Source organism: Myotis myotis, unplaced genomic scaffold, assembly GCF_014108235.1.
Source record: "Myotis myotis isolate mMyoMyo1 unplaced genomic scaffold, mMyoMyo1.p scaffold_m19_p_17, whole genome shotgun sequence".
Lineage (NCBI taxonomy): Eukaryota > Metazoa > Chordata > Mammalia > Chiroptera > Vespertilionidae > Myotis > Myotis myotis.
In genome coordinates, this window is record NW_023416321.1 from 35,403,686 (window position 1) to 35,426,895 (window position 23,210).

Sequence of the window (23,210 nt, forward strand, 5' to 3'; positions counted from 1 at the left end):
CACCTAGTAAGCAGGATTAATACCACCTAATTTACTTAATGTTGTCAGTTTTCAATAAAATGACAATGTGTGTGAAGTAAACCATTCAAACAACAAAGACTACATCTAGTGCTTCAAATCTACTAAATCTATTAATGTACTACTTGCAATGTTGCACCTTAGTACAAGTTCTACATCAAGCATGTCAAACTCGAAGGTTAACATGGGCCAAATAAACAAGGTTTAAGTTTATGTGGGCCACAAAAAACAAAAGCTTCAATTTTCATAGAAACATAGGTTTAATAGTTTTATTTCAATAGAGACATGCTGAATACAAAGACCTGAAATAAATGAGTAATTGTTATGATAAAATAATAGAACATTTTGCCCCAACCGGTTTGGCTCAGTGGATAGAGTGTCAGCCTGCGGACTCAAGGGTCCCAGGTTTGATTCTGGTCAAGGGCATGTACCTTGGTTGCGGACACATCCCCAGTAGGGGGTGTGCAGGAGGCAGCTGATCGATGCTTCTCTCTCATCGTTGTTTCTAACGCTCTATCCCTCTCCCTTCCTCTCTGTAAAAAAATCAATAAAATATTTACAAAAAATAGTAGAACATTTTAATAAAAATTAATATTTTTTCTTGAACATTAACTTATCAGACACTGAATAACTGCACAAATTAATAAGCATAACTCAAATAAAACTATTTTTCTTTTTCTCCGAAAGCAAAATATTTCCTTTTGCACACACCAAACAAGTCAGTACAAGGCTAATGACATGGCAATCGGCTACTAAAATATTCGCTGCTAGTATTAGTGGAGAGAAATGGTGCGCCTGCATGTAAGACGTGTAAGGGAAATGAATGCAACATGATTATAGTAATTAGTCATTAACGAATGTTGTAGTTCGTTATTAATAATTACGTATAAAAGGATATTGTAAAAATTAAGTTACAAAATTTTTATTAAAATGTTTCTTACATACCGTTATATTGGCTGGGTCACAAAAATACTTGTTATGGGGTGCATGCGGCCCGTGAGCCGTGAGTTTGACATGCTTGTTCTACATCGTTCCTTTCCACATTCAGGAAAATACTTACTGAGCACCAATTACGAGTCAGACAACAACAATTTCTCCTCTATGAAGTCATCTCTGACAAGCCCAACTTGAACTGCTGCCTTTTCTGAACTCTTTCAACCAATCTGGTCCCTACCATTCATTCTTGCACTTACACACAATTCTGAATCAATCCTTCATGTTTTTCTCTCCCATAAAACTAATCATCATAAGGAATAGAAAATGGTGTCATTTCTTTGGTATTACCACAATGAATAAGAAAAGTAAATAAGAGGGTCCTTAGCTTTGGTTTTGCTCAAGAGCTCAGCTCCCTAATCATCACATCTATTTTATAATGTATAACTTGGTACAGTACTGGTTTTCAAACCATTTCTTAACAGCGAATCCTTTAAACAAATATAATCAATACATAAAATTGCTAAAAGCAGATCAGCTCTGGGTAAAATGAGAGTGAGGCGTGAAGTACCAACCTGATGTCTACCCCCAACTGTCATCCTCTGGGACACCTAAAAGGAATCCCTAATCCCTCTGGAACTAGTTTGAAAACCTATGGAGCCTGGCCTCTATGGCTCAGTGGTTGAGCGTCACAGTTCAATTCCCAGTCAGGGCACAAGCTGGGGTTGCGGGCTTGATCCCCAGTAGGGGGCGTGCAGGAAGCAGCTGATTAATGATTCTTCCTCATCATTGATGTTTCTATCTCTCTCTCCCTTCTTCTCTGAAGTCAATAAAAATAAATTTTTTAAAAAAGGACTTCTATGCTAAATAAGAGCCATCCCACTAACTCGGTGTGCTCATTAAAAAAAAAAACAAAACAAAAAAAAACGTAGAGCACTGTCAGGAGACCCCAAAACTCTGACACTAACAAGGCTACCTAATTAATGTGACCCCTCCCCTCCCTCTGATCTCCAAAAGGCCCTCTGGTTATTACTCTCTAGACAGGAAAGTCCCAGGAAATATCTTGAATTCAGAGGAAGAATTTTTTAAAACCAGAGTTGCAATGCTTATACCACGAGTGCACAACTTTCTAGAGCCACATTATTTTTTTCCTTTTTCTTTTAACAAGTGTCTAGCTTCTCAAAGCAAAGCTAAAATAACGCCTGAAGCAATTAGAAGAGAATCTGGGACAAAGAGGACTTATAAGTGGCTTGTTAAAATTCTGTAAAGAGCAGTCTTTAAAAGATGCTTCCTTACATTCATCATCAGTCAAAAATGATTGTACAAAAATTCTATCAACACTAGGACTCGTCTTATTGTTATTAAAATAAATACAGACAAAAGCATGGGCTTAGTGTAGGCACTGAATCAGCAGTGAATTAGAATTTTTCACCATTCAGCACCAACAGAAAGGAGTCAGTTAGGTCTGAGATAAGTGAAAACAGAAGTTGCCATAGTAACTCACACATTTACCCTAAAAAGGCCGGACTGGGGATGGGGGACTGGAAAGTAGGTCAATATTTCTGCCTAACTAGCTCTAGTTCTTGGCTTTCCCTCCTCATCTAAAGCAGCATCCTCCTCCTTGCCCACCCCTATAGGAGTAAGAAGGGGGAAATCAGGTGATAGTCACTCCTTCAAAAAAGCAAGGGGTGAGGAAAGGTCTAGCAGAGGGAAGGTGAACTAAGAGGACAGCCCACTAAAAACCTCATGAGTGCCATGGGACTACCTCTGGGAAAGCAGTTGCTGATCAAGGGCACCAATGCTAAGAAACTGTTGCTGGGTTACCACAAATCAGAAATTGCCATTTTCCCTGTAGCAGTTTAAGTGCACCTAATGGAACACTTGGGAATGCATTATTAACAGCTTTGGGTTGGGTTAGTGCTGGGGAGGGATGAGTACCCTGGCATGGATGAAACCTGAGACCCTTAGCAACAGGCATTCTTTGATGGTTATAACTACGAATAGGGCTCAAAAATGGCCTAAAAGACAGAAAGGCAGGGAGGGAAGCTTAGAAGGTTCCTTTTCAAAGTCAGCTGATTTTGCTAACATAGAAACATAGTGCCCTTTGATACTCTGATCTGAAATAGCTACTATTCCAAGAAGGCGAGGGCAACCCTGGTCTCTAAGATGATGTGAAGAGTGCCAGAGCTCATTATTAGCTCTTCCACCTGCAGTGCCAACAAATGTGGGAAGCAAGTTAAACAGAAAGCATTTGGGAGCAGGTGCAGTTCCACTTCCCTGCAGCTGTTAGTGTCTGCATAGGAATAACCCAAGGCATTAGTAATGATTTTTAACAACCTGGTGTTAAAGCCCTGGTATGCTAGAAGATGAAAGATAAAGGAGGGAGGTCGAAAAAGCAGAAACATCTTTGTAACCAGTGAATATTTCAAACTCTAATCTCTACATATCCTGTGGTAGTCATTGTACAGAGGCGGGTCTAGGCTTCCATGGCTCAGGCCATTCAAACTTGACTGGGAAACTTTTCAACCCAGCAGACTATTAGGAAGGACAAGCTCAGTTTCAAATTCAAGCTCATGTATTCAGAAACAGCTGCAAATTGTCTGCTTGTACTTCTGCATGTCTCTACTCCTCTGCCCTATTGGAGGAGGGAAAGAGGGTCAGAGACACAGCAACATTTAAGATGACTTTAGAGACCACGAGCAGCCAATACCTTTGGAGAGGAGCAACCCTACTGTATGGGCAAGGGATTAGAGACCTGAAGGTCCAGGTATCAGGCCTCCATCAATACTATGGGCAGTAGGAGCACAGAGAGAGCAAAGTGCGCATAAACTTAAGGCAGGAGGCTATACGCTATGGGGGGGTCGGGGACAGGCTGGGAGAGGGCAATGGGGCAAAAGGGGACATATGTAATACTTTCAACAATAAAGAATTAAATAAATCTGAAGCAAATATGGCAAAATATTAAAATCTGACAGAATTGGTAAATGAAAACAAAACAAACCCCCAAAACAATGTCAATCACCTTATGAGGGAAATGTGAGAATAAACAAGTGCTATTCTCTCTTTTTTTAAATATATATATATTTATTAACTTCAGAGAGAAAGGGAGAGGGACAAAGAGATAGAAACATCAATGAGGAGAGAGGGTCATTGATCAATTGCTTCCTGCACACCCCACACTGGGGATCAAGCCCGCAACCCAGGCTTATGCCCTGACTGGGAATCAAACCGTGACCTCCTGGTTTAGAGGTCGATGCTCAACCACTGAACCACTGGGCAGATGCTGTTCTATTATGACTTCGCGGTACAGCCCAGAGAATTGACTCAGTCTCGTGAATTTGTATTTTTCTTTTACATAGAGCAGCACATAGGATAAGGAGAAGTTTGTGGAACAAATCACTCTGTAAAACATTCTATTACAAAAATGTTCAAGCTCAAGCATACACAAAGTAGAAAGAATAGGATAGTGACCCATCATCTAGATTCAAAATTGATCAATATTCTAGTGCAAATCTTAAAGCCAAGATAGGGATCACTTTAGTGAAGGGTTCTAAGTGTTACACATCAAACCCCAAATGGCAAATTTCTATATTCAACCAGGAACCTGAAGAGATAGGATCTGTAGGAAAGCAGCAGTGAATAAAGGAAAACAGACGTCTATTTAAATATTTTTGTTGTCGTTAATCCTCACCTGAGGATATTTATTTTTTCCACCGGTTTTTAGAGTGGAAGGGAGAGAGCAGGAGGGGGCAAGGGAGAGAAGGAGAGAGAAAGGGAGTGGGAAGGGAGAGAGAACAAAAACACTGACCTCAGAGAGACACATCGATTGGTTACCTTCTGTACACACCTCAACCGGGGGTAGGTATTAAACCTGCAACCCAGGTACATGCCCTTGACCGGGAACCGAACCCATCGCCCTTTGGTGCATGGGCCAGACGCTCTAACCATTGAGAACATCAGTCAGGGCCCATTTAAATTTATGAAGAATGTCCAACAGGATAATTATATCTGCAGGTATTTCTACAAGTTATATTATCTGCATTTTTAATTCCTAAAATATATATTTCCAATTAATTTATGTTTGCTGAGCAAGAATCACTGTCTTGCACCAAACCATGAAAAAGACTCCACATTTACCGTCGCCAGCCTTACAGGACTGTCATGTTTACAACCACTTTCCATTCTGATGCAAACATTTGGAACAAAGTTAAGAAAAACAGGAAAGCATAGATTTAGTTCATTTATGACCTACTACAACCCACCCTGTGCTGGCATTTGTAGAAGCTAAAGCAAGGTCTGTACTTACTGGAACTGTTACATCATCATAAAAACTCCAAGCTAAGGCCCATCTCATTGTCCGACCTTGACAGAATTCGGTGTAGGTGACTTTAGGAACCTGAAACCAACAAACACAGCATCTTATCAAATTGAAGTCATTCTACCAGTATGTTTCTGGCCGCTGCTTCATGTGAAATTGTGTCCCAAAACAATTATGCATAGCTGCCTAATAATCAATGAATAAATTATCTCTCACAAAGTTGTGGCATTTTCCCTTAAACATTAGAAAAAATTTATGGTGCTGGCTTGAGATCCAAATATATGAAACTTCCAAAACACAGCTCTTCAAAGAAGCATTGGTAAAATGATTTGAATGGTTTTTTGTTTTCTTTTTGTAAGAAAGCAAGCCACCAAATGACTAGACACACCTATATAGTCTCCCTTTCGTCTATCAAATTTTAAGAAAACAAAATTGCTTTGTAGCTGTTATAATTTTAACAAAGAAAAAGTGTGGTAGGGAACATAGGGTAAGTAGAATGTGAGAGAGAAACCAGAAATCAGAAATTTGGCTTCTACCCCTGGACCCACATCTGATCTCTCTGGAAAGTCATCCTGCTAAGGCTTACTCATGCCAAAATACCATAAACTGGGACGGGCTATGAGAGGGGTAGTATTTATTTGCCACATGCTTTTTAAAACAGAAGCAAGGGGCTGAACTCATTTGGATTGCACCATAGAGGGACACAAACTATACTGAGGATCTCCTGGTTCTAGGTGTTTTTTTGATAACTAGACGCATAACCCAGACTTAATTCTCTTAAGGTACGTAGCCTTGAGTTTCTGCAGTTATAAAGAAGTCAGATGTGGCAGGTAGACATCAGGTTGTTTTATATTTTTTTAAAATTTATTTTAGAGAGGAAGAGGAAAAGAGAGATAGAAAGAATGATGGGAGAGAAACATCAATTGGCTGCCTCCTGCATGCCCCCTACTGCCTCCTGCACGCCCTCATTTGAGGATCAAGCCTGCAACCCACGTATGTGCCCTTGCTGGGAATCGAACCAGTGACCTCTTGGTGCATGGGATGATGCTCAATCCACTGAGAAACATCAGCCAGGCAACATCAGCTTTTTAAAATTTTTGGTTTTTCGGAGAACCAAGATGGCGGCATAGGTTAACGCTGGAGTTTGCTGCTTTGAACAACTACTTCAAAAGTGAAACCAAAAAACGGAAGGGACATCACCCAGAACCACAGGAACGCTGCCTGAGTGGAAGTCCTACAACTAGGAGGAAAGAGAAACGCATACGGACACTCAGAGGAGGCGCAGTGCTGAAGTCAAATTCTGAGGTGCGGAGTGCGTGGAGCGGGCTGGCGGTGGAGGGCGCGGTTGGCGTTTTCAATCCGGAGGGAGTCGCAGACTCTGAGCTCCAGATCCGGGCGAGTCTTTAGGGACCCTGACTCAAACGGGAGAAGCGGGACTGTCTGGCTTCGGTCAGAGCGAGTGCAGCTTTCTCTCTGAGCTTTGCAGCGGGTGCTGGGACTCAGAGAGGCAGAGCCCCTGGGGACAGGACTGAGAGCCGCCATAACTGCTCTCTCCGGCCCACCCTGTTGATCCTGTGCGACCCGCCCTGCCCAAGCCCTGCACAGAGGCATTTGCCGGATAGCCTCAGGCAAAGGCCAGATTAGCACCTCCCTAGAGGACAGAAGTTCTCTCACTGCTGACACAGCTGATTCTCATAGCCACCTGGCCTGGAGGTCAAACCCTCCCTGGAATTAGCTACAACAATCAAGATTTAACTATAAGACTGTGAACAAAGACCACTAGGGGGTGCACCAAGGAAGCATAACAAAATGCGGAGACAAAGAAACAGGACAAAATTGTCAATGGAAGATATAGAGTTCAGAACCACACTTTTAAGGTCTCTCAAGAACTGTTTAGAAGCCGCCGATAAACTTAATGAGATCTACAAGAAAACTAATAAGACCCTCGATCTTATATTGGGGAACCAACTAGAAATTAAGCATACACGGACTGAAATAACGAATACTATACAGACTCCCGACAGCAGACCAGAGGAGCGCAAGAATCAAGTCAATGATTTGAAATGCGAGGAAGCAAAAAACACCCAACCGGAAAAGCAAAATGAAAAAAGAATCCAAAAATGCGAGGATAGTGTAAGGAGCCTCTGGGACAGCTTCAAGCGTACCAACATCAGAATTATAGGGGTGCCAGAAGATGAGAGAGAGCAAGATATTGAAAATCTATTTGAAGAAATAATGACAGAAAACTTCCCCCACCTGGTGAAAGAAATGGACTTACAGGTCCAAGAAGCGCGGAGAACCCCAAACAAAAGGAATCCAAAGAGGAACACACCAAGACACATCATAATTAAAATGCCAAGAGCAAAAGATAAAGAGAGAATCTTAAAAACAGCAAGAGAAAGAAACTCAGTTACCTACAAGGGAATACCCATACGACTGTCAGCTGATTTCTCAACAGAAACTTTGCAGGCCAGAAGGGAGTGGCAAGAAATATTCAAAGTGATGAATACCAAGAACCTACAACCAAGATTACTTTATCCAGCAAAGCTATCATTCAGAATTGAAGGTCAGATAAAGAGCTTCACAGATAAGGAAAAGCTAAAGGAGTTCATCACCACCAAACCAGGATTATATGAAATGCTGAAAGGTATCCTTTAAGAAGGGAAAGAGGAAGAAAAAGGTAAAGATACAAATTATGAACAACAAATATGCATCTATCAACAAGTGAATCTAAGAATCAAGTGAATAAATAATCTGATGAACAGAATGAACTGTTGATTATAATAGAATCAGGGACATAGAAAGGGAATGGACTGACTATTCCTGGGGGGGAAAGGGGTGTGGGAGATTCGGGAAGAGACTGGACAAAAATCGTGCACCTATGGATGAGGACAGTGGGTGGGGAGTGAGGGCGGAGGGAGGGGCGGGAACTGGGAGGAGGGGAGTTATGGGGGGAAAAAAAAGAGGAACAAATGTAATAATCTGAACAATAAAGATTTAATTAAAAAAAAAAAAAAAATTTTTGGTTTTTCTCTGACATTATACTCATCCTGTTTTCCCAATTTTTCTTTGTTATAAGCAATTGTCAAACAAGGCCTTATTTAAATAATTTATGAGAAGTCCCTTTTGGCCACAAAATTAAAAAATAAACAAGCAAAAACAAAACAAAAAGCCCATTTAAAGATTTAAGGTGTAAAGGAAAATCCTATATTCCAACTACCATCAACAGTAGATACACAGGAACAGTAATGAAGAAGGCTTACCCCTTGTACTCGAAGTTCTTCCTTCAGAGGAGCAAGGCTGCATTTCTTTCCCAGCATACAGCTATACCACCTGGAAGGGAAAGTCAGGCAAGTAAAACACTGTTTATGTGGTTACTTTTTTTAAATCCTCACCTGAGGATATGTTTATTGATTTTAGACCAAGAGGAAGAGAAGGAGGGAGGGAGAGATAGAGAGAGGGAGAGAGAGAAAAAAAACAAACACTGATGTGAGAGAGAAACATTGATTGGTTGCCCGGACCAGGGATGGAACTGGCACAATTTTTTGGTGTACAGGAAGACGCTCCAACCAACTGAGCCACCCAGCCATGGCTATGTGGTTATATTTTTATTTATTTTTAAATCTTTATTGTTCAGATTGTTACAGTTGTTCCTCTCCCCCCGCCCCCCCATAGCTCCCCTTCACCCGGTTCCCACTCCGCCCTCTGCCCTCCCCCCCTCCCCCACTGTCCTCATGCATAGGTGCACGATTTTTGTCCAGTGTCTTCCCACATCCCCTCCCTTATCTCCCCCAATAATAGTTAGTCCACTCCTTTTCTATGCCCCTGATTCTATTATAATCACCAGTTTATTCTGTTTATCAGATTATTTATTCACCTGATTTTTAGAATCACTTGTTGATAGATGTGTATTTCTTGTTCATAATTTTTATCTTTACCTTTTTCTTCTCCTTCCTCTTCTTAAAGAATACCTTTCAGCATTTCATATAATACTGGTTTGGTGGTGATGAACTCCTTTAGCTTTTTCTTATCTGTGAAGCTCTTTATCTGACCTTCAATTCTGAATGATAGCTTTGCTGGATAAAGTTATCTTGGTTGTAGGTTCTTGGCATTCATCACTTTGAATATTTCTTGCCACTCCCTTCTGGCCTGCATAGTTTCTGTTGAGAAATCAGCTGACAATCTTATGGGTACTCCCTTGTAGGTAACTAACTGTTTTTCTCTTGCTGCTTTTAAGATTCTCTCTTTGTCTTTTGCTCTTGGCATTTTAATTATGATGTGTCTTGGTGTGGTCCTCTTTGGATTCCTTTTGTTTGGGGTTCTCTGTGCTTCCTGGACTTGTAAGTCTATTTCTTTCACCAGGTAGGGGAAGTTTTCTGTCATTATTTCTTCAAATAGGTTTTCAATATCTTGCTCCCTCTCTTCTTCTGGCACCCCCATAATTCAGATGTTGGTTCACTTGAAGTTGTCCTAGAGGCTCCTTACACTATCTTCATATTTTTGGATTCTTTTTTCTTTTTGCTTTTCCGGTTGGGTGATTTTTACTTCTTCATACTTCAAATCTTTGACTTGATCCTTGCAATCCTCTAGTCTGCTGTTGGGATTCTGTATAATATTCTTCATTTCAGTCAGTGTATGCTTAATTTCTAGTTGGTCCTTTTTCATATCCTCGAGGGTCTCACTAAATTTATTGGCGGTTTCTAGAAAATTCTTGAAAAACCTTAAAAGTGTAGTTTTGAACTCTATATCCAGTAGTTTGCTTTCCTCCATTTCTGTCATTTGTGACCTGTTTCTTTGTCTCCACATTTTTTATGCTTCCCTGTGTTGATAGAGTGGCTTTCTGTGCTAGGTGTCCTATAGGACCCAGTGGCTCAGCCTCCCCAATTACCTGAGGTGGACACTCTTGGTGCACCCCTTTGTGGGCTGTGTGCACAATCTTGTTGTAGTTAAGCCTTGACTGTTGTTGGTATCACTGGGAGGAATTGACCTCCAGGCCAACTGGCTGTGAGAATCAGCTGTGTCTAAAGTGGGAGAACTTCTGTGCTGGAGACACCCTTATGGGGAAAGACTTGCTTCAGTGGGGCTTTGGTGCTCACTGAGTCTGCCCCCTGAGTGTGTTCCTTATGGATCTGAGGAGTTGTAATTTGGATGGTCCCACTCTGACTACTGGGTACACTGGCACTTGGATCTCTAAGGAGGTGCTAATTTAGCCTCTGCCTGAGGCTACTCAGCAGGAGCTATGGAGAGATCTACAGATTCCTCTTCCTTGTTTGGGGTTAGGAGGTGCCTAGATGAGGCCCAGCTGTGAAGCAATGCAAGCTGCTGTGAGGCCTTGGGCCTTCTTTTGGATGTTCTGGGTCTCTCTGACCCAGCTGCAGTTTGTTAGGTAATTGTAGATTGCAACGGGCCAGGTCATTCATATGCAAAAGCCTCTGCCACAGCTTGGGTGGGGCGGGGTCTCAGGGAATCAACAGGACGGAGCAAACAGCTATGGCTGATCCTCAGTCCTGCCCTAAGAGGTCCCGGGTCTCAGTGTCCCACGGTAATCACTGCAAGCACCTCTGAGAGAAAACTGCCCTTGAGTTCCGCCCGCTGTCAGTCCAGTTTCCCCCGTATGAGCCTGGGTCCCCAGAGTCTTGCCCAGGACTGGAGTCTAGGGCCACCGGGAGCTTGTGTCTCCCTCCCGATTGAAAAAGACAACCGTGTCCTCAGTTGCCAGCCCTTTTCATGTGCGCCTCTGTACCTCTGCACTTTACTTCCGCACCTCCTCTGAGTCTCAGTGTGCTTTTCTCTTTCCTTCTAGTTGTAGAATTTCCACTCAGCCAGCCTTCTTGTGGTTCTGGATGATGTCCGTTTTGTCTTTTAGTTTTATTTTTCAAGTGGTTGTGCGAGGCAGCAATTTCAGGTGTTAACCTATGCCGCCATGTGGTTATATTTTTAAATTACGCATTACCAAGTGAACAAGATGAGAATAGCAGCAAACAAACACTGAGTTAAGTTACAAGTGACAATAACATGAATTATATGTAGACAAAGAACAAATCTAGCCAAGGAAAATAAGCACAAAGCAACTAAAAAAAAAATAATCAAAACACTAAAAAACACCAATAACACATGAATCCACTAAGCCTCTCCAGTGATTGGGTGTCCATAAAAATGTATACACAACTCAACAGCTGATAGCTCAATTCTGAAAATGAAATGTATTTTAATAAACACTGCCTTAATAATCATTCAGACAGAACCTAGAGACACAGAACCTAGAGACACAGAACCTAGAGACAGAACCTAGCGAGAGAACATGGCAAAAGATCCTGGACAGAACCTGGCTACAGAACTTGGCTGGAGAACCTGGCCACAGAGCCTGGCGACCGAACCTGGCTGGAGAACCTGGAGAACATGGCTACAGAACCTGGCTAGAGAACCTGGACAGAACTTGGCTGGAGATCCTGGCTAGGGAACCTGGCTATGATGATCACCTGAACGCTGCCTCCATGTCATTCCCTCTTCGCCGACTCCGTCCACACCTTTGGGGACCCCTGGACCTGCTGGGGTTGGACCCCAGGAAGTTCCTTAACTTCTCTGGGCTCCATTTTTCCCATCTGTGAAATGGGTAACATATAATACTTCATAGAGTTGTGGTCAGGATTAAATGAGTTAAAATGTGGGAAAAAAAAATCATTCAAAGTAGATGCATATACTTTTTGGAATACCCTATATTTGTTTTTTCACTTTGCTTTGTTTTAATATATTTTTATTGATTTCAAAGAGGAAGGGGGAGAGGGGGAGAGAGAGAGAGAGAGAGAGAGAGAGAGAGAGAGAGAGAGAGAGAGAGCGAGAGAGAGAGAAACATCAATGATGAGAGAGAATCATTGATCGGCTACCTAGAGCCTGCAACCTGGGCATGTGCCCTGACCGTGAATCAAACCGTGATCTCCTGGTTTGTAGATCAACACTCAACCACTGAGCCACGCCAACTGGGTAGGCTACCCTATATTTGTAAGGCGAATGAAAGAGGGAGAGAGAGGTCTGTACCAGCTGGGTGATTCAGTTGGATGGAGCATCGTCCCATACACCAAAAAGGTATGTGCCTTGATACCCAGTCAGGATGCACCGGAGGCAACTGATTGATGTTTCTCTCATACATGTTTCTCCCTCTCTCTCTTCCTCTTTTTCTAAAATCAATAACATATCCTCAGGTGAGGATTAACAAAAAGAGAGAGAGAGAGAGAGAGAGAGAGGTCTCACCTGTAATGCTCAAAAAACAGGCCATTTAGCCTTAGGACAGAAATTAGTTAATAAAGACATGTATACCTGAAACTAATACAATGTGTATCAATTATACCTCAATTAAAAAAACACACAAAAAAACATACTGTATAAACACCCCTTCCCACTATTAAGAGAAATTGTAAAATCTAGCATGAACCTGTATTTTGAGATGCCCTCACTGGTAAATAAATTAAAGATACATGTTACATTAGAGTTCTAACAGAACATGAAATCAATTTCTTCTATAGTAAATACAAATTCAGAAAAGGAAGTGCAGAGAAGATGGAGTGAACTAGTTAAAAGTTAAAAGAACAGAATTTATTTCTTCTGATTATTTTTAAAAAGTGTGAAAAGCATAAACTTTATACCGGATTTCTCTTTACTAGTAGCTTATGAAGGATTAATTATTATGGAAATTGCCCTTTAAACATAAACAACTAGGAACTGGACATAATATATGAAAGAACTGTTTTTCAGACACTGGACAACTGCAGTAAAGACCTATGATCTCAGAGAGAAACAATCCGGGGGAGTCCTACCTTTGCCAGAGATCACTGACTAAAGGAAATTTCCAAGCTGCAATGCAGGGTAAGGAAACTCACACAGAGCCCAAGAATGTTGCTGAATTGATGAGCTAGATAGATATTGGCATTCAGAGAGGCCAAAGAGGTAAGGATCTGAATAGCAAAATACAAAAGAGGAAAGAGCTGCACAGAAACAGAATTCTGGGCATCTGTAGAGGAGTCCCTTGGAATATTTTGCAGAATAGTTATTATCTGCACATGTGGGTTGGAACTCTATGAAGCTAGAGAAAGAACTCGCAGACAGCAGCAAACTGAACGGAGCCCAGACAGAGCTGGGACTAGTTTGTGGTTCTACTAGGGTGAGTAGAAAGCCTTTCTTAAAAAAAGGGGTATCTGGTGGAGTTCTGGAAAGCATACTGTTTTGTAATGGGGCTAAGAGGCTATTCTATACACCCCACTGAAGCTTAAAAGCAAGATTCAAAAGGATCAAACTAATCACAAGTAACTTAAGAAAGCATAAGAATAACCCTAGCTGGTTTGTCTCAGTGGATAGAGTGTGGGCCTGAAGACTGAAGGGTCCCAGGCTCGATTCTGGTCAAGGGCACATGCCCAGGTTGTAAGCTCAATCTCCAGGGGTGGCGTGCAGGAGGAAACTGATCAATGTACGTGCCCAGACTGGGAATCAAACCCCCAGCCTTCTGGTGTCCAGGAGGACACTCCAATAACTGAGCCACTCAGCCAGGGCAGGGAATATATCCCAAGAAACCAGAAACACCAATCAGAAAGGATATATGCACCCATATGTTCATAGCAGCACAATTCACCATAGCTAAGATCTGGAAACAGCCTAAGTGCCCATCAGTAGATGAATGGATTAGAAAACAGTGGTACATCTACATGATGGAATACTATGCTGCTGTAAAAAAGAAGGAACTCAAAAAAAAGAAAAAAAAAAGAAGGAACTCTTACCATTTGCAACGGCATGGATGGAACTGGAGAGCATTATGCTAAGTGAAATAAGCCAGTCAATGAAGGAAAAATACCACATGATCTCACTCATTCATGGATAATAAAGACCATTATAAACTTATGAACAAAAATAGATACAGAGGCAGATCTGCCTCAAACAGACTGTCAAACTGCAGTGGGAAGGCCGGGGAGAGTAGGGAGGCAGAAGGGGGTGGTAAGAGATCAACCGAAAGACTTATATGCATGCATATAAGCATAACCAATGAACATAAGACACTGGGGGGTAGGGGAGGTCAGGGGATTGTCAAGGGCAGGGGAAAAAAGGAAACATATGTAATACCCTTTGTAATACTTTAAGCAATAAAACAATTAAAAAAAAAGAAACAAAATGAAACACAGTATCCTAAATCATAAGATTTGCAATAGGTAGCATCCATTAAAAATTATCAAGTATTAAAAGAAGCAGAAAAATTACTCACAACCAGGACTGAAAAAAATCAATCATTAGAAACAGACCAAGACTTATTTCACTTAGCATAATACCCTTTAGGTCCACTCATGTTGTTGCCAGTGGCAAGACTTCATTCTTTTTTATAGCTGAGTAATATTCCATTATAAATACCATATTGTCTTTAGTTTGCATATCAAAGGCAGGCTCAATCTGGGTCCTTTGCTATCTCTAAAAATTGGCTAGCCCAGGGAAGGGCAGTCTCTCTTCACCCAGAAAGATTTTCAAGATGTCAAAACATCATAATACATAGAAAATTAAAAACATTTACAATACAAAGCCAGACACAAAAATCTACATTCCATATGATTCATTTATATGAAAGTCTAGAACAGGCCAAAACGATATGACAAAATGATCAGTAGTCACTAGAGGCTGGGATGGGGTAAAGGAGCACCAGGGAACTTTTCAGGGTGATGGGAATGTTCTATATCTTGATTGTGGAGGTGGTTACATACACATTTGTCAAAACTCATGAATTTGTACACTTAAAATTGCAGAATTTTACTATATGCAAGTTATACCTCAATAAAACATATAAGTATATGTAAATTTCTAAATGTAATATATCTCATACCTTCAAATATACATAAAGAATAGTTAATATAGTAATGTTTCGCACATTTCTTTCTAGTTTATAACAGTTTAGTTACAGTAGCAATAGATACTGCATTTTTTAAAGCATCACAATTACTCCTATGTCATTTGAAATTCATCTAACTGCACATTATTTATCTTTTTAAACCTCACCCAAGGAGTGAGGATATTTTTCCCATTGATTTTTAACAAGTGGAAGAGGAGGAAGGGTATAGAGAGAGAGGAGAAAGAGAAACATCAATGTGAGAGAAACATATGGATCAGCTGCCTCCCACAAGCATGCGCTCTTGCCTGGGAATCGAACCCTTGACCCTTTGGTGCAGAAGTCCTCAAACTTTTTAAACAGGGGGCCAGTTCACTGTCCCTCAGACATTCCACACATGTGCACTGCAGGCCCGGGATGAGTCGGCTGCTAAGCAGGACAGGCAGCGGCAGCAAAAACACCCGGCGGGCAAGATAAATGTTTTCAGCGGGGGGCCGCACGTGGCCCGCGGGTCGCAGTTTGAGGACCCCTGCTCTGGTGCAATGGCCAACCCTCTAACCACTGAGCGACACAGGTCAGGGCCACATTATTTTAAAAGAGAAATTACAGATTAAGGAGATATATTATTATATTGCTTTAGAAATAGAGTGTATAGTATTAACCAATATTTTGTTTTCATTGTTTGTGAGTTCAACAACAGGTGACTGCCTCTATTTTTGTTTCATCAATCCTTTTCCCTTTGAAAATACAAAGAAATAATTGTTCTATCTAAACTATTTTAAACATAAAACCTGGGTAAATTTACCTAGAGCATAATCAATTTCATTTGGTGGTTTTAAAATGTTTGGATGAAAAAGAATATGCTCCCTTTAAGACAGTGTATAAATGGAGAATAAAAACGAATTTAAAAGCCTTTGGTATGTCAGGAACAAGATGAAGAAAAATAAATTAAGAGCAATTAGTACTCACAAAGTAATGTATAAAATAGGTTAATTAACACCTTTCTTTTTAAATTAACATTCCTTAACAGATTAGATCACAGTCACCAGAAGCCAAGAAACAGGCTAAAACAGAGACCAAAGATACTATAAATTTCCTCAGGAGATGAAGAAAAGCCAATAATGCCCGGCTGGCCAGCGTGGCTCAGTTGTTGAGTGTGGACCTATGAGCCAAGAAGTCACGGTTTGATTTCCGATCGGGGCACATGCCCTGGTTGCGGGCTTGATCCCCAGTGTGGGGTCTACAGGAGGCAGCTGATCAATGATTGTCTCTTAGTGATGTTTCTGTCTCTCTCTACCTCTCCCTTCCTCTCTGAAATCAATAGATATATTTTAAAAATAAATTAAAAAAAAAACAGGTTGTATAACCATGCTTAAAAAAAAAGCGCCAAAATTTAAGTAAATCCTTGGTGTAAGGTGAATACTACGCTACAAATATTTTAAGATTTACTCTCATCAATACACTTAACTGTTTTGTGCAACAGTTAAGAATTATAGAAAAAGCAGAGGTAACTGGGTGTATTAAAAATTCTAATAGATCCTAGCTACTCTCAACAGGCATCCTGTGACAACTAATCAAAATGCAAGTAGAAAAAAAAATGAACAAAAGAAAGATCTAGTTACCCAAGAGACTTTGATCCCATTATACTATTTTAATGATGAAAGTAGCATTCTACTCTTTATAGAATTTAGCAATTCCTCTGAAACAGCAGGTGTCAAAAAAAGTATTCTGAGCCCTGGCCAGTGTGGTTCATTCAGTTGAGCATGGTCCTGTGCACCAAGGCGTCGCAGGTGCCATACCTGGTCAGGGCACATGCCGGGGTTGTGGGCTCAATCCCCAGTAGGGTGTGTGTAGGAGGCAGCTGATAGATGTTTCCCTCTCATCAATGTTTCTCTCTCTCCCTTCTCCCTTCCTCTCATTCTCTCTCAAATCAATAAAAACATATTTTTTTAAAAATTACTTTTTAAAAATTTTATCTTTATTGTTGAAAGTATTATAAATGTTCCCCTTCCTCCCCCATTGACTACCTCTACCCCCCTCCCTCCCCCTCTCCAGGCCTTCCCCAACTATTGTCTGTTCATCCGTGAGCTATGCATATGTGCATATAAGTTCACTGGTTAATCTCTTCCTGCCCACTCCACCCCCCTCCCTCTGAAATACACATGTCTATTGCATACTTCAATGTCTCTGGATATTTGTTGTTCATCAGTTTATTCTGTTCACTAGATTCCAAATATAAGTGAGATCATATACTTGTCTTTCTCTAACTGGCTTATTTCACTTAGCATAATACTCTCCAGGTCCCTCCATGCTGTCTCAAAGGTTAAGAGATCTTTCCTTTTTACAGCTGCATAGTATTCCATAGTGTAAATGTACATTTTTTAATCCATTCATCAATTGATGGGCATTTGGGCTGTTTCCAGATCTTAGTTATTATAAATAATGCTGCTATTGTTTTTATTGACTTTAGAGAGAGAGGAAGGAAGGGAGATAGAAACATCAATGAGAGAGAAACATTGTTCAGCTGCCTCCTGCATGCCCCCTACTGAAGGTCAAGCTCTTTAAAAAAAGGAAAAGAAAAAGTATTTTGAAATAATTTCAAATGTACAGGAGTTGCAAGATTAGTACAAATGATTCCAGTATATTCTTCAACCAGATTCACCAATTAACATTTTCCTCCATTTGCTTGCTCTGTGTGTGTCTTTTTCTAAGCCATTTGAGACTGAGCAACAGACATCATTGTGTTCCTTTAATCCTAAATATTTTGGCATATACATTTTTTATTTTATTTTTAAAAAAATATATTTTATTGATTCTTTTACAGAGGAAGGGAAAGGGATTGAAAGTCAGAAACATTTTTTAAAACAAGGACATTTTCTTTTATAACCACAAAACAATGATCAAATTGAGAAAATTTAATACTCATACATTATTATCTGGAATACAGTCTATATTCAAATTTCACTAATTATCCCAGTAATGTCTCCCTTGATGCAAGACCCAATCTAGGATCATGCATTTCATTTACATGTCAAGTCTTTTTAGTCTCTCAATCTGAAACAGTTTAGGTCTATTTTTTACTTTCACAACCTTAATATTTTTGAAGAGCTGTCTTACAAAATTCCTTGAGGTGGTTTAACGTTTCCTCGTAGTTAGATTCAGGTTATAATTATATACGTGTACATACATATATGAGCAGAGAGGTGCTGCTGTGCCCTTCTAGGTACCTCACATCAGGAGGTGATCACCTGGTCAAACAGGTATTCCCCCAGCTTTCTCCACTGTAAAGCTACCATATTTCTCTTTGTAATTATAAGTAATCTGTGGGGAGATGCTTTGAAACTATGTAAATGTCCTGTTACTCTTCAAATTTTCCATTGTTGATTCTTCCACAAATCAATTATTACTATAACGATTACAAAATGATTTTTCTAACTTTATTATTCCTTCTACATTTATTAGTTGGCATTCTACTGTAATGAAGAACATTTCCTCTATTCCCCTGATGCATTTTACTTGCTTATTTTATGCAGTGACTTATAAGGCATTATTGTCATTATTCATTCTGAACTCATATTGTCCTATATTTGGTTTGAGCTGGCTCCTATGTTCTTCTGACATTTAGTACCATAAAAGGTATCCCACCAATCTTATAGACAAGGAAAATAAAGTGGCTTACCCTTTTATAAAGGCAAGTCAAAGTTCACAGTAGAACTGGACAGTCTTTCAGCTGGAGCATTAACTACAATATGTTATAAAATCTACAATTGTTCCCTGCACTATTACTTAGAGCACCCAATAACTTACACTAGCACCTAGTCTAAAAACCAGAAAAGGAGGGAAAACTCTACATTAACATGAAATAATAAAGTAGTTGTAACATTTCCTTTCTACACCATGGACCTTAGCATTTAAATCTACTGGAGTCCTAAAACAGTCAAGAGTTAAAATAATGGTATTTAATATTCATTATTAGTAATTATATCAAATATATACTCATTTAATTCTATGACTACCCTTTGAGGTAGTTATTGTTACCCGATTTTACCAGTGAGAAAACAAAATTAAAATATAAGTCAAAGAATCACATTTCAAAAGGCCCAGACTATTAAATTTATTGCCCATCACCAAATATGTGGATTATACCGAAATATAAGAAGTATCCATCATCTGGCAGGGGGTAGAGAATGAAAAGGAAAAAGCAAAAAGAGGGAGCTTGGGTGAGAGCAATATTAAGTTGGAAGTGTTAGATACAGATCTTGGATTCCTGGAAAAATTGTAAAATCATTGCCATAAAGGGCATGAACTATAGACTGACTAACCAATGACAGAGTGAATTCAGGCCATGAGAAATCTGATAAAGTCTGCTAATTTATTTAAAAAGTTAGTAGAGTGAGTGTCTAAAAAATAAAATGCTAGTAAGCTCAAATTATAGGTACAAAAAGTGAAAGGATGACAGGCACCTGCAAATCATCAATGATAGAGGGGCTGTCTAATAATGTTTTATGTAAATTATACCAATTAAAATAAAGAGAAGGCTGTCTAACTAGAAGTCCAATTGCAGGCTGGGTGCAGAGACTGTATGGGTGGTGGAAAGAGGACTGGACCAGAATCAGGACATACTAGTATAAGTCCCAAGTCTCTAATCTGTACAACTAAGAGGCTGAATATACCTCCCAAGACCCTTCCAACTGCAAAATTCCTTAAGATACAAAACAAAACTGCAGTTGCTACAGGTGAGGTATCTTGAGTGCCATCACTGAGATCAGCCTAATAAACTGAACTTATTTCACCCCATAATGTTACAAATTCTGCTTAGATCTGCACTTTACTAACTAAAAGAAAATAAATTAGAGGGATAAGAAGCAGATGGGTTAAAATACTTGTTTTAATCCCTTACTTTTCAGAGCTTTAAAATATGCAGCTTCCACAACATCCTAAAATGTGAGAATTGCATAGCAGTATAAACATATCAACTATAAAAATGTTGAGGGAGGACATGAACAGGTAATATGTACAAGTGAAAGTTGTCATGGTACCATGTGAAATTATAAACAATATTTTCAAATACTTTCAAGAAACATTGCTCTATTTTTGTTTTTTTAAAAAAAGCACTTCATGCCGTGGCTTGTGTTGTTAAATGGTTAGAGCATCAGCCTGTACATCCGAGGGTCTCAGGTTCTCTTCCTGGTCAAGGGCATACACCTGGGTTACAAGTTTGATTCCTAGCCCCTTTGGGGTGCATGCAGGAGACAACCAATTGATGTATCCTTCTCCTCCCCTCTCCCTTCCACTCTCTCAAAATCATTGGAGCCCTGGCCAGTTTGGCTCAGTGTATAGAGCATCGGCTTGCGGACTCAAGGGTCTTGGGTTCGATTCCGGTCAGGGGCACATGCCCGGGTTGTGGGCTTGGTCCCCAGTGGGGGGTGTGCAGGAGGCAGCCGATCAATGATTTCCTCTCATCATTGAAGTTTCTATCTCTCTCTTTCTCTCCCTTCCTCTCTGAAATCAATAAAAATATATTTTTTTAAAAAAAATAAAAATCAATAAAAAAAATATCCTCTCGTGAGGATTAACAAAACAAAAACAAAAGCACTTCATTTCCTCTATTCTTCCTATTATCATTCCTCCTCTCAACTTGCCAGAGTCCTAACAGCAGACAAGACTGCTGAACCCTGCTTTTATTTATTTATTTATTTTTTTAAATATATATTTTATTGATTTTTTACAGAGAGGAAGGGAGAGGGCTAGAGAGCCAGAAACATCGATGAGAGAGAAGCATCGATCAGCTGCCTCCTGCACACTCCCCACTGGGATGTGCCTGCAACCAAGGTACATGCCCCTGACTGGAATCGAACCTGGGACCCTTCAGTCCGCAGGTCGACGCTCTACCCACTGAGCCAAACCAGTCAGGGCATGAACCCCATTTTTAATAAAGCATAACCAGATAAGGTGACACCAACCTCAAAATAGTCAACTCTCTAGAGACATGACAAGCTCTAGCAAGTTACCCTTCCTAGCAAATGTACACCTTTCATTCAATTTGGGGGCTACCAGAGCCAGGTACAGGCAGACTTGAAACATACTGACCAATTTCTCTCCCTAAGAATGGTGTTCCTTTACAATGTATTTTTGTAGGTCAAATGAAACTTTGGGAATAATAATGATAGACTGGTTAAAAGCCTCCTGAAAATAACCTTCCCCATTTTCCTGGTTAGCACCAGTCCCCTCTAAAGATAACAAATACTGAAATGGCCACATGGCCCTACTTACCTCTTTTCATGAGTTTCAGACTCTGCTACCTTTCTTTAAGTCTATTTTACTTACTCAGACTCTTCCCAATGCTCAGTATTACTTAAGTCTCTTTTTCCTACATACCCTCATGGATCTTTTAATAAATCAATTTAAAAAAACAATTTATTAACTTTTGGCTTTAATAATGTATAAATTTCTATAGCAGACCATCCAATAATCCAGTTGCTTTTCATAAATATTTAAATAAACTCACATTTAACAAATCAGGATATCTGATTTTGAAACTGGCCTTTTAGCTCGGCAGACATGGCTCAGTGGCTGAACCTATGAACCAGGAGTTCACAGTTCAATTCCCAGTCAGGGCACATGCCCGGATTTCAGGCTCCATCCCCAGTGTAGGGAATGCAGGAAGACAGCCAATCAAAGATTCTCTCTCATTACTGATGTTTCTGTTTCTCTCTCCTTCTTCCTTCCTCTCTGAAATCAATAAAAATCTATTTTAAAAAAAGAAAAGAAATTGGCCTTCTACTAAAATAAGCCACTTTAAATACCTATAAATCCTAAAAAGTAAAAAGAAAAAATTTTTCCCTATCCAGCAATTCAACTTCTGGGAATATACCCAAAGGAAGTGAAAGCAGGGAATTAAGAGATACTTGAACACCCTGTTCATAATAACATTATCCACAATAGCCAAAGCAACCCAACTGCCCATCAACAGATGAATGGAATAAAAAAAATAGTATATACATACAATGGGATATTATTCAGCCTTAAAAAGGAAATTCTAAAAAAAAAAAAAAAAAAAAAAAAATCCAGCCAGTGTGGCTCAATGGTTGAGCACCGACCTACCAACCAGGAAGTCACAGCTCAATTCCTGGTCAGGGGGCACGCCTGGGTTGTGGGCTCGATCTCCAGTGTGGGGCGTGCAGGAAGCAGCCAATCAATGATTCTCTCTCCCATTGATGTTTCTATCTCTCTCTCCCTTCCCCTCTGAAATCAGTAAAAATATATTTTTTTTAAAAAAGGAAATTCTGACACACTCTATAACATGGATGGACACTGAGGACATGATGCTAAGTGAAAGAAGCCAGTCACAAAAGGACAAAAACTATCTGATTCTATTTATATAAGGTACCTAGAAGAGTCAAATTCATAGAGATCAAAAGTAGAATGCTGGTTGCCAGAGGCTGGGAGGAGAGAGGAATGGGAAGTTGTTGTTTGTGTACAGAGTTTTACTTTTCCAAGAAGAAAGAGTTCTGGAGATTAGTTGCACAACAATATGAATGTACTTAACACTACTGAACTGTACACTTTTAAAACGGTTAAGATGTTAAATTTTGTTATGTACATTTTACCACAATTTAAAAAAACAAACAAAAACTTCTCTATGTCCCAAAGCTAAATTCTAGGGTTGAAAACCTTTTAGTTTTGAACTACTGCGTTATCCATCATTTCAACAACACTTAGCAGGGTGAGAATTCAAGTGAGACAAATAGCTCTTTTTGAGTACCTTATGCTGTTTAATAACAGGTGTGTTGCCCTAAATAATTAGCTTTTAAAAAGGAATAGCCTTAACTCTCCTCTGGAACTGGTTAGTCATCTCAGTTTCCCTTCATTAAGTTCTTGATAGCTCAATATCCTCACATCTGTCATTGTTTGGGAGACTTGATTCCAAGAATATAATTGCTTCAAGGACTAAGCAACAAATTTATCTGGTTCATGGGGCAGATTTGAACCCATCTGTTTTCTAATCAAAAGCCATATTTGAATCTGTTTTATTCCATCACAGTATCGAAATAAAAGCAATGCAATCATATGGTATTTTCTTCCTTT

The 23,210-nt window shown here is 39.9% G+C and overlaps 1 protein-coding gene across 1 annotated transcript in view; it reads right to left on the reverse strand.

Annotated features, from left to right (window-relative positions):
- Nucleotides 1-23,210, reverse strand: part of METTL16 (methyltransferase like 16) — a 68,052-nt gene that overhangs the window by 12,875 nt on the left and 31,967 nt on the right. Inside the window, exons 7-8 of the mRNA XM_036341060.1 lie at nt 8,533-8,602; nt 5,258-5,347 (exon numbers count right to left, since the gene is read on the reverse strand). Coding sequence (XP_036196953.1) covers nt 5,258-5,347; nt 8,533-8,602 — 160 coding nt within the window. The remainder of the gene's footprint in view (nt 1-5,257; nt 5,348-8,532; nt 8,603-23,210) is intronic.